This window comes from Bos mutus, chromosome 19 (assembly GCF_027580195.1).
Source record: "Bos mutus isolate GX-2022 chromosome 19, NWIPB_WYAK_1.1, whole genome shotgun sequence".
NCBI classification, from domain to species: domain Eukaryota; kingdom Metazoa; phylum Chordata; class Mammalia; order Artiodactyla; family Bovidae; genus Bos; species Bos mutus.
The window spans coordinates 36,449,934-36,464,732 of NC_091635.1; the positions used below are offsets into that span (position 1 = coordinate 36,449,934).

A 14,799-nucleotide genomic window follows, 5' to 3' on the forward strand; every position below is an offset into this window, starting at 1 on the left:
CGGCCGCGCCGGCCTCGCGCTACCTCTCGCAGCGCTCGTCCCGGGCTTGTGGCGGCTCCAGCATTCGGCCTAGCTTCGCGGCAGCGTAGCTAATGGCACCTCAGCGGAGGGGTGCTCCCAAGGCCCCCGAGGGCAGCGGGGCAGCGGAGCGTCGGCGCCAGAGCAGGTACCAGATAGCGCCGGGAGCGCGCGAATGGTGGCGTGGGCGGGGCCTGGCCGAGGGGCGGGGCCTAACGGGGGCGTGGTGTTGGGTGGCTGTGGGCACGGCCCGGTCAGAAAAAGGTGGATCTGGTGCAGGCAGGGCCTTTCCCGGAAAGGCACTGCAGTGTGGGTGTGGCCTGGCCGCGAGGGGCCTGGTTTGTGGTTGGGCGAATCGGGCGCCTAGAGGGGCGTGGTCGTCCGGAGGGCGTAGCCTGCAGAATCCCTCCCGGACCGCGCAGGAAGGGGTTGGGCGGAGCTGCGGGTCGGGAAACCTTCCTTGACCTCCTTCCTCCCCAGTGTGTACCGAGGGCTTTGTACCTAAGGCTTTGTGCCGAGTCTACGCACGGGGACTGGCACTCAGAGGTCCCCATCGTCTGGTCTCCGTGTGCTTTTCTCAGGGCTGTGCACGTGACGGTTCTCCGTTGGGGGACCCGATGAATGAATAAATGATCTCATCAGGTAGCCTTCGAGGGGATTCTGCCTAAAGCTTTCAGAGCCGGAGTGTATTCACTTCAGGATAAATTACCTTCTCGTCGTGCTTGCCCAATGGGCCATGGACCTTGCTCCAAATCCACTTATGTTTCGGCAAGATTCTCAGTCTGCATTTGGGCCAGCTTACCCTGAACAGGGGTGCTTATTTTGAGGACAACTCAGGGAAGTATAGCTTCCAAATCTGGACCAGGAGGCTGTTTTTTCCCCTCTTGTCTCTACCTCCCTCTCTGTCCCTTTCTGTCTCAGCACCTGGGGTGTCCCAGGCGAAGGTGTCAACAGCTTTGTGCCCACAGTAGGATTTCAGCCCCTGCTGCTGAGATGGGCTGGCAGTCTCCCTGCCCTATTGGGGAAGAAAATACTGGCCCCATTGGAGTTAGGGGCCCACCCTTGTCTAGTTAGAGGAGACCAGGTGGGCTAGAGGCTAGACAGCAATTCTAGGTGGAGGATGGGGGTCTTTGTGACCTGGGGATCTATGCTCCCTGTTTAAAGTGACCATGTATCCACCCAATATGATCTGACTCAGCTGTGCCCACCTTGAGACTTATTTAATCGGAATTTGTGTGTTAGAAAGTAAAAGTGTGAAAGTGTTAGTCGCTTAGTCATGTCCGACTCTTTGCAACCCCAGGTAGTGTACCCTCCAGGCTTTTCTGTCCATGGAATTCTCCAGGCAAGAACACTGGAGTGGGTAGCCATCCCTTCTCCAGGGGATCTTCCCAACCCAGGGATCAAACCCTGATCTCCTCCATTGCAGGTGGATTCTTTACTCTCTGAGCCAGCAGGGAAGCCTGTGTGTGTTTCATATATATAGCACTTTGAAATGTGGAGGGACATATAAAAATAGAAGGCAGACTTCCTGGTTTTCAGGAATTAATCATATACTTGAAGACATGAGGTGCACCTCCTGAAACAATGTCTGGATCGCTTTTCTCATTTCTGCCAATCCTTCAAGCCCTACACATTTTTCTCAGTTAATAGAATACAAGACTGTTCAGTTACACATATGAGAAAACACATACACATGTACACAGACACACATATGAGTGGGTGTACACCATCCAGACACATAGATATACGTGTGCATGCACACACACACATGCACACAGAGACATGCCTGCAACTTCTGCATAGACAGTGTGAATCCAACAGTTAACCCAGGTGGTACAGAAAGTGTCTTAGTGTGGAATCATTTCTGTGGTTCTTGCATTCCTTTCCCGGCTGCCTGGTGGTTTCAGTGAAATGAGTTTGGTTCGTGTTTACCTTAGTTCACCCTGGTAGCTCAGCTGGTAAAGAATCCGCCTGCAATGTGGGAGACTCGCATTCGATCCCTGGGTTGGGAAAATCCCCTGGAGAAGGAAAAGGCTACTCACTCCAGTGTTTTGGCCTGGAGAATTCCACAGACTGTATAGTCCACGGGGTTGGAAGAGATGGACACGACTGAGCGACTTTCACTGCCTTAGTTCACGTTGTGTGTGAGTGTGCACCCTAGGGCCAGTGCATGGGGTTGTGTCAGTCATCTTCAGATGCAGGCAATGTGATCGATGTCACAGGCTCTGTCAGGATCTCCCAGATGGTTCTCCATGGACATGGCCAGGCTGGGAGGGACCGCGACTAGCAGTTTGTCTTGTCCTCGGGGGCATAGTGAGCCCTGTCTGGTCGTATGGGGCGAGGGGCACATTCCCCACCATGTCCTCGTATGCTGGCAAGTGCCTCTGGATTGATGGAGAGTAGCTCTGATGATGACCAGTGTGGGACCCCTTTAAGGCTGTAACTAAGTGTGGGTGTGGTCTCTGGTCATTGTGATCTGAGTTTTCAGCACACGCAGTTGCCTTCGGGTGACCACAGCTGTTTTCTGTTCTCAGCACCAAGAGTGTCCGGGCGCCTCGGGATGTGCGCAAGAAGTGGTTAAGAGTCGTTGTCCTGGGGTCCTGCACTGCGCTCGCCGCCTGCCTGTTCTGGGGCAGCCTGGGGGGTGATGACGGCATCACTGAGGTCCTGGCTCACCGCAGCGAGATCCTGCCAGGCAGGTTCATCGAGGTGCCCTGCTCTGAGGACTATGACAGTCACCGAAGGTTTGAAGGTACGCAGTGCCAAGGTGATTCAGGAAAGAGCAGCATGTTAACATAGAATTTGGTGTGTTCAAAATGCATCTGTTTTTACTTTGATGAATTGGTGGGAATCAGGTCTAAAGTCATGTGGGGTTGGGGGTACAGGCGGCATTCCTCTCCACTGCCCCCCCACTACGTTGGTTAGCTCACACCTGTTCTGGGGAGTGTGAGTGTTTCAGGCCCCACCAGTGCAAGGGCAGGCCCAGGCTTCACTGCCCAGGCTATGGCCAGTATTTTACTGAGGTGCCCCCCACCTCAGTGTGGATTCCATCTGGTGGACGAGGTGGTTTGCCTGGAAAGATGTAACAGAATTGGGAAGATATCAATGAACAAGTTGAACTGAGAAGAGGCATTTTCTGTCTTAGGGGATTGTTAAATCAGAAAATGTTGCAACAGGAAACGTGATACCAGGGTCCTTCCCACCATGGCGTTTGTCCCATCCTGGCACCTGCCTGCTCTGTGGAGGGCAGCAGTTTTAAAAGCCTAGCCAGAGTGACCGGGTCTTAGAGACAGAACTTATTTTTTCTATTCAGAGCAGCGCTTTGAACTTGAACCAAGAAAAAGATTGCTGAGTCCTTCCACCAAGGGGCACTGTTGTGATGCGCACAAGTTGGGTTAAAGTGAAGGGAGGTGTGTGGGCTCCTTGGCAGAAATGGACATGCTGAGGAACTGGGGTTCCCTTTCCCCTCGGGGGTCAGGAGTGGACAGGTTCTGTTGTGGGCATGCTCTCTCTGTCTTGGTGAGCTTTTTTCCTGTAAAGTCCCAGCTTTTGACAAAGTATGTTTTTCCCGTGCTAAGTCACTTCAGTTGTGTCCGGCTCTTTGTGACCCTGTACACTGTAGCCCGGCAGGCTCCTCTGTCCATGGGATTCTCCAGGCAAGAATACTGGAGTGGGTTGCCATGCCCTCCTCCAGGGGATCTTTCCTACCCGGTAATCGAACCTGTGTCTATTGCATTGCAGGCGGATTCTTTACCGCTGAGCCATTATTTCTCCTACCCCTTTAATAATTTATCCACATTAAAAACAGTTGGAATGCGGCAGAGGAGGAGTTGGTGTAGATGGAGATGGGATTTCAGTTGGGAAGGTGAGAAAGTTCGGGAGATGATGGTGGTGATGGTCACGCAACAATGTGAGCGCAGTTAATGTCCCTGAACTGGTTAAAACGGTAAATTTGGGGTTTTATATATATTTTACCAGAAAAACACAGCATCGAAGTCTCTGGACTCCCCCCTCTCACCCTTGTCTCCTCCCATAGCTGACAGGGGCTCTGCCTGCACCGGACTTGTGTGTCTGGGAGGCACATCTGTGTGCTTGTGTCCTGTGCACTTGTGTACATGCACGGCCATCACCACCACTCACAACTCACTTTCTCGCCCAAATGATACTCTTTAACGCTCATTCATATTCAGTGTGCTGTGTCCTGCTGGATTTTAAGATTTCAAGATTGATGGAACTTGAGTTCTCTCTAACTGCCTGGTAGCTGGAGACCATAACCTGTATGGTACAGAACCAACTTTCCTGTTGGGCTAATATGTTTTTGTTAATGTTGCATGTGTACCTGAAAAAATGTCTGTTTTTGAATGGTTGTTGTGAAGCTCTGACTGTCTCCTAGTCTACACTCCTCTGGGCAAACTGTCTTCTTGGACGTCTTGCCTTGTTCAGTTATCGGGAGCTGCGAGGCGGGTCTCCACCTCAGTGGTGGGCCTGGTGGCTGCCTCACGTGTTTGAACTGATGTCACTTGGTGCTTCTGTTGCCCCTGCATCTTCCTGGTGAATCGCTCCTATTATCAGTCTCTTCCCCTCTCATAATTCTTTTGTCTTTAAGTGTATCTCTTTGTATGATATCACTCCCCAAGCTGCTGTTTGGTTATCGTCGTTTTTGCCTTTATCGTCGACCTTTAGGGAGTAACCCTTACAAAAAGCATTTTTGTGTTTTAATAGAACACAGATCTTGTATCAGTAGGGTTATATTTAGCTCCATGGAACTGAGGCACCCCTTCCCTAATGACCCCCAAGTAGAAGTTTATCCACCCAGAGAAAGTCACCCCAGGTCAGCCTGGCTCCCTGTGAGCCCTTTGCACTGAGCCCCCAGCTCTCCCACTCAGCGTGTGGTTTATGTGGTCCCAGGACACCTCCAGGCACGTTCCAGGCAGGAAGAGGGGAAGGAGGATGAAAGCTAAAGGTCAGCCAGCCTAGCGTGTCCTGAGAGTGTTCCATTAGCCACATATCCTGTGGTCCACCCAGCTCGAGACAGCCAGCCTGCCCTTTGCACCAAGACACAAGGCACTTGCTGAGCTCATCCATCTCTGGTGCTCTGCCTCATCCTGGGCCCATCCATCTGACCCTGGCCCTGTCCACCCTGACCCTGGCCACTTTATCCCTGGGCCTGTCATGCTGACCCTGGCTGTGTCCGCCCTGGCCCTGATCCTGTCCACCCTGACCCTGATCCCACTTTGCCTCTTTCACCCCAACCCTGGCCCCATCCCCATCCAAGCTCCCCCACCCTTCTCCCTCTAAGCAGCTCAGTCCTGGCTGTAGGACAGAGGGAGGCAGGGGGGAGTGGGTGGGGAGCACCTTAAAGCAGCTCTGCAAAAGGATAGCAGCTATAATTGCAGGCACAGCTTTGGTCATCCAGGAGGGACTTGCCAACAGGTCTGGATCTGTGGTCAGGTTCAAGAATGTCGTGGATGCCTCCTCTGGGCAGAGTGCCTGGTGCTTCCAGAGTGGCCTGCCTGGCAGGGCTGCCAGGAACACAGTGAAATTTGTATGGGAAGTTTCACAGTGAAATTTGATGTAGGGGATGTGCATGTACTGGAAAGTCACCATTGCTTATCTGAAATTCACTCTGACCACGTGGCCTGTAATTTCCAAACCTGGACCCTTAATCCTGTGAAAGGCAAGGCCCCAACCCACAAAATTCTGTTGTCCCTGAGAAGGGGGGCCCACATGTGAGTCCTTGACAACGGCATGCTTCTCTGTGTCGGGGTTCAGTGGGGGCTGTGTGTCATCCTGACTTGACTCTTTCTAGGCTGCTCCCCGAGGAAGTGTGGCCGGGGCATCAGCGATGCCGTCATCACCAGGGACGAAGCCCGAAGGATTCGCAGGTACACGCATCTCCGAGCTTCTGTCCTGAACAAGTGGGAGGGTGAGGCTGGGGCGGGGAGCAGAGAATTACTACTAAAAGGATGATTTCAAGAGATTCATTTAGAATTCCCTAAGAATTCCCCTGCATACTTCCAAGGGCAAGATGGGCTTTTCTGATTTCCAGGAGGAAAGGCTATTGCCCTCAGTGATGTGGTTGCTGATAGAACCTTCTGGAGGCCCAGGCCCTCTCCAGGGACAGCTGCGGAGGTGGAGAGGGGATGCTCTGTTTTGGTCTATTGGGGAGGTGGGGGGGATGCTCTCCCATCAGCCGTTGAGGGGCCCAATGGACACTTGTATAGAGACAGCGGGTTTACCCAGTGGCCCCAGGCAGTTGCTAGACAATATTTCAGTCTCCTCTCCAAAACTGATTGGGATCAGTCCTCCCACCAGCTCGCCATAACTCATGACCGGGTAGGAGGTCTTACTTACGAGTAGTTGGCATTGGATTCTTTCTTGTCTTTTAGAAGCAGATCTTGGTGCTTTGACTTTTCCGACATGGAGTTCAGACACAGGCATGTGCCTAGTGGAGCAGTGTCTGGTCTGTGTGTTGAGCTGAGTCCCAAAGGGAGACTCTCCTCCTGTTTCTAGATAACCTTGTAGGGGCCACTTGGGTAGGGGGGTGGTCACTGGTGTGAGGGCTGGATCCAGCCCCTAATCAGTTTCCGGGTGGCCATGAAGCATCTGTCAGAGGACCAGAAGCCCCTGCGTCTTCACTGACATGGGTGGTCCTGTGAGGTCCAGCCCAGAGTACCACATGGCCTCTGCCTCCTGAGCTGGTGATTACAGTCTGCCTCCCAGCCTGTGATGACAGGAGAGAGACTTTCCAGCCCAGAGCAACCCATTCAGCTCAGCACCAGGTCTCTGAACTAAAGATGGAAAGTAAGCCCACTTGTCCCCAAACCGTGTGATAGGATGTTAGTGAGGTGGTGACAGAATACTAACATTTACTCAACTTGAAAGTCGAGTCCTTTGGTCTAAACATGTGATTCTGTCATAAACATTAAGCAATCCGTTAACATTGTGTTCGCTGTGTGATTGGTGTGTGTCTAGAAGTATCATAGATGATGCTGTTAACTGAATTCTGACTTAAGATCTTCCCCTACAGCATAGCCGAGAAGGGGTTGTCCCTGGGAGGATCCGATGGAGGGGTGAGTTGTCTGTTGTTCCTGCTTCAGTTTTCTTCTTACCCCTTTGGCTCTGCTCTCCCTCCAAGGGGAAATGAGGGTATAGGATGTTCAGGCCCTCACAGATGCAGTGTACGGACTGTTGTCCACTGAGTGAGACTGTGGGGGGTCCAGCAGTGGCCCCTGAAAAATGCATCCACCCAGAACTGTGATGGGACCTTATCTAGGAAAAGGGTATTTTGCAGATGTCATTAAGTTAAGGGTCTCAAGATGAGATCATCCTGGATTATCAAGGTAGCCCTAGATCCAGTGACAAGAGTCCTTGTAAGAGGAAGGCAGAGGGAGGTTTGAGACTGAAGAAGAGGCCATGTGAAGATGGAGCAGAGTGGAGTGATATGCCACAAACCAAGGGACCCCTGGTGCCACCAGAAGCCCAAAGATTCAAGGAAAGATTTTCCCCTGGTGCCTTCGGAAGGAATGGGACCCTGCTGACACCTTGATCTCAGCTTTCTGGCCTCCAGACCTTGAGACAATGAATCCCTGCTGTTTTAAGCCTACCATTTACAGCAACCACAGGGAACTCAGACAGGCCAGTGCAGCTCTGTAACTCATCCGCTTCCTGGGTAGCCTTGAGAGTCCATCTGTGCGAGCACCTTACATTGGAGTTCTCACGTGGTCCCAGTGGGGATCTTCTCACCCAGTGTGTGGGTCCTAGGGGAACATCTGCTCTCCTCTGGATAGTTCAGTCATTATCTCTATGACTCTTATTCTGCAGACTCTTTCCTTTTGAGTTCTGAAAATTAAGCTTCTCCTTTTATTTTGATTCAGTTCAAGGGGAATATTTATTAAAACCTATTCGTGTGTGGACTCATCTTTTACTCTCTGCTCAGCATTTACGTGAAAAGTTCTGTTGCAGTGAATCATCCAGGTTTAATATCTTTAAGGGCCGTTAACATTTTTTAAGCCCAGATTGTGTTCAAACAAACCCTCTGGGATGGTCATCGCATCAGTGAGAAAAGACGCCCAAACAGGATAGAGGTGGTCCGTGCTCATGCCCCTTCCCCTCTTTTAAGACACAGAGAAGGCCTTCTGGAGGCTGGATGGGCAGGGGTCAGAAACACTGGTGGTTCATTAATGAGTGATGACCCAGCAATTCTGCTCCTGGGCATTTACCCAGGAGAATGAGAGCATCTCCCGTGATAAAAACATTGTCCGCCAGTGTCAGAGCTGCCTTATTTGCAACAGCCCTGAACTAGGAGCCGCCCACATGTCCGTCTCCAGGTGAGTTAGTCACAGGGAGGTGATACGCAGTGAAAGGAGCCAGGCTGAGAGCGAGTGTACCTGCATGACTCCAGGGCCTCCTGTTATAGAAACGAACCAGCACCCCACACACCTTTGTCCAAATGTCTTGAAACCCAGCCTGTGTGCATTGTCACCCTGACCTGTGTGTGCAAGGATACGTCTTGGGAATTTGTGTTTAACGTTGATGGCTTTTAGAGCTTGGTCATCTGCCAGGCAGCCCTCATGCTACTCTGCCAACATCTTTTCCAGGCATCCATCCTGGACCTGCACTCAGGGGCCTTATCTGTTGGGAAGCACTTTGTAAACCTGTACAGGTGAGAACCTGGGGTGAGAGGGTCTGCCCGTTTTTTATCCGGGGACACCTGAGTGAGGCTTGTGTGTATGGATCAGAAGGGCTTCAAGTCTTGGGGAAAACCTCAACATTTGCCATCAGGCTGTGGCCAAGTGAGGACTGGGAGATTAAGCTTTTCCAAGGGGCTGGGTACTCACTCACCTTGCTTTAGGAAACAGTCTAGTCGGGAAGGGGCCAAGAGATAGGGTTGGAGGGAGAGGTAAGTGGCAGGCCAGGCTCCTAAGAGCTGCCTCCTGAGGGCCAGGAGAAGCAAGAGATCTCCCAACCTTAATAAATGTCACCCCACTTGGTGGCTCAGATGATAAAGAATCTGCCTGCAATGCAGGAGACCTGGGTTCGATCCCTAGGTCTGGAAGATCCCCAGGAGAAAGGAATGGCTACTCACTCCAGTATTCTTGCCTGGAGAATCTCATGGACAGAGGAGCCTGATGGGCTACAGTCCATGGGGTCACTAAGCATTGGACATAATTGAGCAACTAACAGTTTCACCTGCAAGGTACTACCCTCCCACCCCCCACCCTCTTCTCACACGGTTATTGTAGAAAGAGCAGCTGCAAGATAAGAAGGACCAGCTGATTCTCAAGGACTTGCTAGTTAACTGTAGGAAAGACTGAATTTAAAGGAAACGTGTTAGTCGCTCAGTCACGTCTGACTCTTTGCAACCCCATGGACCGTAACCAGGCTCCTCTGTCCATTGAATTCTCCAGGCCAAGAATACTGGAGTGGGTAGCCATTCTCTTCTCCGGGGGATCTTCCCAACCCAGGGATTGAACCTGAGTTTCCTGCATGGCAGGCAGATTCTTTACCATCTGAGCCACTAGGGAAGACCCAAAGGAAATAAGGAAACATTAATAAAATGTCTCATTTGTTAATACTCCTTATTCTTTTCACAGATACTTTGGGGATAAAATACAAACTATCTTCTCAGAAGAGGACTTCCAATTGTACCGGTGAGGGAAGGAACGCCCGAGTCAGAGGTGGGGAAGGTAGTGGGGGCATGGGAGTGCTGGGGTGAGTCCTGCAGAGAAATGGCACTCAGGTTTCTGGTTTTGCACATGATACCCTGTCACATGTGTGTGAACCAATGTGTGTATCTGCTCACCTTTCCTCCTTCTCCAGTTCATGTCTTTTTGTGGTATGGTTTGATATGGGTCCCATGGACCCGTGGAGAATCCTCTTCCAGCTGCTCTGAGTGACACGTGTGTCCTCTTGGCAGGGACGTGCGGCAGAAGGTCCAGCTGGCGATCGCCCAGGCGTTTGGCATCAGTGCGTCTTCGCTGCACCTGACGAAGCCCACCTTCTTCTCCCGCATCAACAGCACGGAGGCCCGGACAGCTCACGATGAGTATTGGCATGCTCACGTGGACAAGGTGAATGCAGCTGGGGCCCGTCCACTGAGGTGCTGTCTGTTCTCATAGTTGGGGTTTTAGATGTTTCCTCTCTGGTGATGCTGTCAAGGAAATAAGACTTGTTTCTCGTGTGGTGAGGTGAGAGAAGATGGTGAAACGCATGTTATGGAACAGGAAGGGCCTGGTGGGGACCATCCTTTGCTACTTGTTCCCAGATGCAGAGCTGTCTCTGCCTGATCCGTGAGCTTCATCAAATGTCACCTGACCCGGCCTTGATTCAGCCTTTCTGTTGGGTGGTCTCCCCTTGGATATGCGTCCCCCACCCCTGCCCAGGAGGCCCCCCTTTCCCCCCTTTTTTTGTGGGGAGAGATCTCTTGACCAGACTCTCTTGGATTCTGTGGATTCCTCTTCTTTGACCTCCTGTTGTTCCCTAGACACGGTGACACCTAATCTATCAATGTCTTCATCAGCCACAACTGAAGCCCTCTCCCGCCTGCCCCTCAGCCCCACCCTGACCTGCTCGGCCAGCACGCCCAGCATGGCGCCAGGGGAGAGTTGGCCACAGAAACGTCTGAGGGCTGTTGGCGGTCACCCCAGCTGCGAGTGTGCTCAGGTGACCCAGATAATCTCTGCATTGCTTGATGCCGGAACAAAGGAAATAAAGTGAAAAATAAGCCGAGGGTTTGGGCAGAAGCTCGCAGATTGGGCTTCTGCCTGAGATTCGGTCAGACATTGGTGTGTTTATTTAATCTCAACTGTCTGAGCTTGACGGAGGAAGGAGCACTTCCCTGTGGTTAGTGAGACTGAGGAACCCAGTATTTAATTAAGCTAAAGTGAAGCAGCTGCATGTGGCCAGTGGCTCATCTGAGCCAGTGTAGCTCAGGGGGTTCGAGGGGACTCAGGTTGGAAGTTTGGGCATCACCCCGGGTGCTCCCATGGGCTTACGATTGATCACTGGGTTCAGACTCATCCATTTATGATCAAGCTTCCTGTTCACTCTCACCTCACAGGTTTAGCAGCCATTGCCTCATTGAATAATCATTCTGTAGATGCATTATTTCATTAGGGAACCAGGGCTGAGACCTTCAGTGTAAGATCATCATAGACATTGCAGAGGGGAAAACAAGGTTCTATGGGGTTCAGGGCAAAGACATCATGTGCTGAGGACAGATAGGTTCATGCAGCAAATGGGGAAGGGAGTTTGGGATGGAGTCTGGGAGAATTTCCCTGCGTGAAGAAAGAGCAACCCTCTGCATAGTGTGAAGGGTGGGTTTAGAAGAGACAACACTGAAGGTAGCCTGGTTCCTTGATCCACTTTGAAGGAAGAAAGATAAGGAAGATATTCTTCAGGCAGAGAAAGCAAGTCAGTAGTGATGAGCAGGGTGGCCTCAGACATGTTAGAGCTAGGAGGTCTTGTGACAGGGTGTACAGGACCTGGGTGGTTGTCATAGCCAAGGGGTCGCTCATGTATGGATGTGGCAAAAAGGTGTTCTCCCATGAGGGGACTCCAGGAGTGAAGCATCTGCTCCTGGCTGTGAAGCTCTCCAGCCTCCGACTCAGAACAGCTCAGGCCCCACCAGCCTCTGCCATCCCCACGACCTGCCAGAACCTTCCTCCTTCCCAGGCCACTGTGCTCACATGAGTTTGGGGTGGTTCCTTTGCAGTATCTGAGCTGGGTGGGTAGGAGAGGGTGAGGCTACTGGACACCCCCCATCCCGGTCTCTTTTAGGTTCTGTGCAGCTCAGTGGATGTGAGGTTCACTGCTGAAGCAACTCAAGGGCACTGCCCTGAGCTGTTCTCAGGTTTAAGCCACTCTGATATTTGTTTGGTGCCCTGATACCAGATAAGGAGCCCCAAAAATGGGGTCTTGGTGGGGAATGTGGAGGGAGCCCAGGTCTGTGTAGAAAGTCCAGCTCCACAGACAGTGCGGTACTGAATTCACCAGAAGGTGACAGGGCCTTGGTCACCTACGCAGGCTGGTGCTCAGCAGAGGGTTTTCTGCCATTGGGAGGGCAATGTGAGGCCTGGGTTCTGTCCTTCCCTGAGAACCAAGCCCTCCCACAAGCAGGTGGTGACGTACCCTCGTGCTTTGCCCACAGGTGACCTATGGTTCCTTTGACTACACGTCACTACTGTACCTTTCCGACTACCTGGACGACTTCGGTGGGGGGCGGTTTGTGTTCATGGAGGAGGGGGCCAACAAGACAGTGGAGCCAAGAGCAGGTAGGACTCACAGGTGGAATCTGGGGTGCTTGACTGTGCCTTTCCTGGGATGCTGAGTTTACAATTGATTATCTCCTATGAAAATTAACAGGGAAATATGCCAAGGGTTTTCAGTGTTCCCATCTATTCACTTTCCAGCCCCCTCCATTCCCTCCTGAGCATCCAGGTTCCAACAGGTACATTCCTCTTCTGCCTCAGCATTTCATGGTGTGCTGGTCTGGTGACGATTTTCTGAAAATATTCTTATTTCAGCTTTTTTCTAAAGGATATTTTCACTGGAGGTGAAATTCTGGATTGGTGGGTTTTTTCTTTTTTAAAAAACCATTTTCCTTTTCCTCTGGCTCCCTTGTTGCCATCACCACTGTCACCTCCCTGTAGTAGCTGCCTCTTTGCTCTCCACCTGCAAGCTGCTCTCTAGTCTCTGGTTTCAGCAGTTTGACTATGATGTGCCTCAGTGTGAATTTGTATTTATCCCACTGGAAGTATTTATCCTGACAAGCTTATTGGGTTAAAAGTCAAAGTTTTCATCACAGTAGGGAAAGTGGTCATTATTTCTTCAAATCACCTTTTTCTGTACCGATATTAGCTTCTCTTCCCTCCAAAGGTCCAACCTGAGGGATGGATGGTTTCCTGATGTCCCACAGGCCATGAGGAGATTGACTTTTCCTCAGTCTTTTCTTCTCTGTTCTTTGGTGCCTCTGTTTGCAAAGTGTGCAGAAACACTGGGGGCCCCTAGAGACCCCCTACTCTTGCTGCAAGTCAGCGATATTTGATAACCGTGTGTGCAGGGGTGGGAGTGCACGGATGGCATGGATGGGCAAGGAGGCCATTGAGCCCACTGTGCAGACTGGCCTGGCTGCTTGTCTGATGTCTCAGGTGTGATTGAAACTGGAGAAACCAAGGACAAAATGTCCTTTAACAACTTGGGCCTCAGGAAGTGGTGTGACTCCAGATTGCTCTGGGAAAGAGTGTTTCCTTCAGGTCAGGGGCAGCCTGGCTGGTCCAGAGGAGGGTCTGAGTTCCGGGTGTCCCCAGGCCCCGTGCGGAGGTTTCTGCATGTTACATGTTTTCTTTTGTTCTGCTATTTTCAGGCAGAGCACAGTTCTTTTGTTTACAACCAGAAAACAGTGGACTCTGGGGTAGACTTTTCTCCTCTTTTCAAAGATTTAGCGGTCAAGTTCCTGGCAGTGACCTTTGAAGGGAAATGAAGTTGTCATGGAAAATTTTTAAAAATTGATTAGTTTGTTTGTTTATTTGGCTGCATGTGGTCTTAGTAGTGGTGTGTGGGATCTTTCATTGTGGCCTGCAGGCTTAGTTTCAGGTGGGATCTTAGTTCCCTTACCAGGGATTGAACCCATGTCCCCTGCATTGCAGGGTGGATTTCTGGATCACCAGGAAAGTCCCCGTCATGGAACATTTGGTGCTGGGCCACGTGGTAGGAACATGGCATCTGTGGGATCCCAGGGCTCCTCCCTAATGACTCCATTAGGGTCAACTCCATTTGTCCTAAAAAAAAAAAAAAAACTATAGTGGTATATGTGAGGCCAGTTAAATATTGGAGCACATAGACACTGGGTTCTCTGAGCACAGATGGCTGGAGGACCCGCCCACTCCAGGACCTTCAGAAGCCCTCTCCTGTGTCCTGTCCTGGCAGGAGGAGGCAGCTCCCTCCTGCCCTGGGAGGGAGCTATAGGTGTTGGGTGTTTGCCTTGACCTGTTTTTCCTAATTCTCTGTTAAAACATTGTCATCACCCTCCAGGGTTTGGTTTTGTTCCCTGTGTGATTAGAAATAAGATCCTCAGGTGGGCCTGGGGAGGTCACATGGCTTGTAGGGGCCCCTGAGGTGGGTGGCAGGGCCTCACTGCAATTCTAGGCTGACCCACAGAGAGGCTGTGGCCAGACTGGGGCATCCTTCATCCTGCAGGTTTGACTCCAAGCCCTGACTTCCTGCATCAGTGGTTTCTCCAGCCCGCAGGTTCCTTGTGTCCCTGAGTCGGCCTGAACGCAGGTCCTCTGAGGCCCGGCCATGCGTGTGACCTCGAGGTCATGCTTTGTTCTCCCTTCTCCCAGGTCGGGTATCCTTCTTCACCTCCGGGTCTGAGAACCTGCATCGGGTGGAGAAGGTCCACTGGGGCACCCGCTATGCCGTCACCATTGCCTTCAGCTGCAACCCCGACCACGGCATCTCGGACCCAACGCTCACGTAGCCCCCTCAGGCGGCCCGCCCAGCAGCCCTGCCCGGAAGCAGCCACGCTGGACGTGCACCCCCCCCCCGCCGCTCAACTCATTTCTACCATTTCCACTGAACAAGGTGCCTTATGAATCATCCCAAATTTTGATTTGCTAACGTTTGATCATTTTTCAACTGTGAGTAAGTAGAGGGGACCAGCTTCCCCTCACAAGGATCAGTGTTGACTGTACTGTGCTGACGTGGGGCTTGGGAGCTGGCAGGGCAGCCACTCCCTCCTTTCTCAGGAAGGAGTCCTGTGCCCGGGGTGGAGTCCCT

General features: G+C 51.8%; 1 protein-coding gene across 1 annotated transcript; it reads left to right on the forward strand.

Moving 5' to 3' along the window:
• Positions 1-27: 27 nt before the first annotated feature.
• OGFOD3 (2-oxoglutarate and iron dependent oxygenase domain containing 3) lies at positions 28-14,577 on the forward strand. The gene is made up of 9 exons (XM_005907172.3): positions 28-166; positions 2,553-2,770; positions 5,828-5,903; positions 7,049-7,091; positions 8,619-8,683; positions 9,615-9,671; positions 9,938-10,091; positions 12,170-12,293; positions 14,364-14,577. Exons 1-9 carry the CDS (start codon positions 93-95, stop codon positions 14,498-14,500), a joined length of 948 nt encoding a protein of 315 aa, XP_005907234.2. The 5' UTR covers positions 28-92; the 3' UTR covers positions 14,501-14,577.
• Positions 14,578-14,799: the final 222 nt, after the last annotated feature.

Excerpts from the sequence above, each read along its gene's own strand:
- OGFOD3 (XM_005907172.3), top strand. The coding sequence starts at position 93 with ATGGCACCTCAGCGGAGGGGTGCTCCCAAGGCCCCCGAGGGCAGCGGG. Across the intron at positions 8,684-9,614 it reads CACTTTGTAAACCTGTACAG|ATACTTTGGGGATAAAATAC; the intron begins GTGAGAACCTGG and ends TTCTTTTCACAG. Across the intron at positions 12,294-14,363 it reads GACAGTGGAGCCAAGAGCAG|GTCGGGTATCCTTCTTCACC; the intron begins GTAGGACTCACA and ends CCCTTCTCCCAG.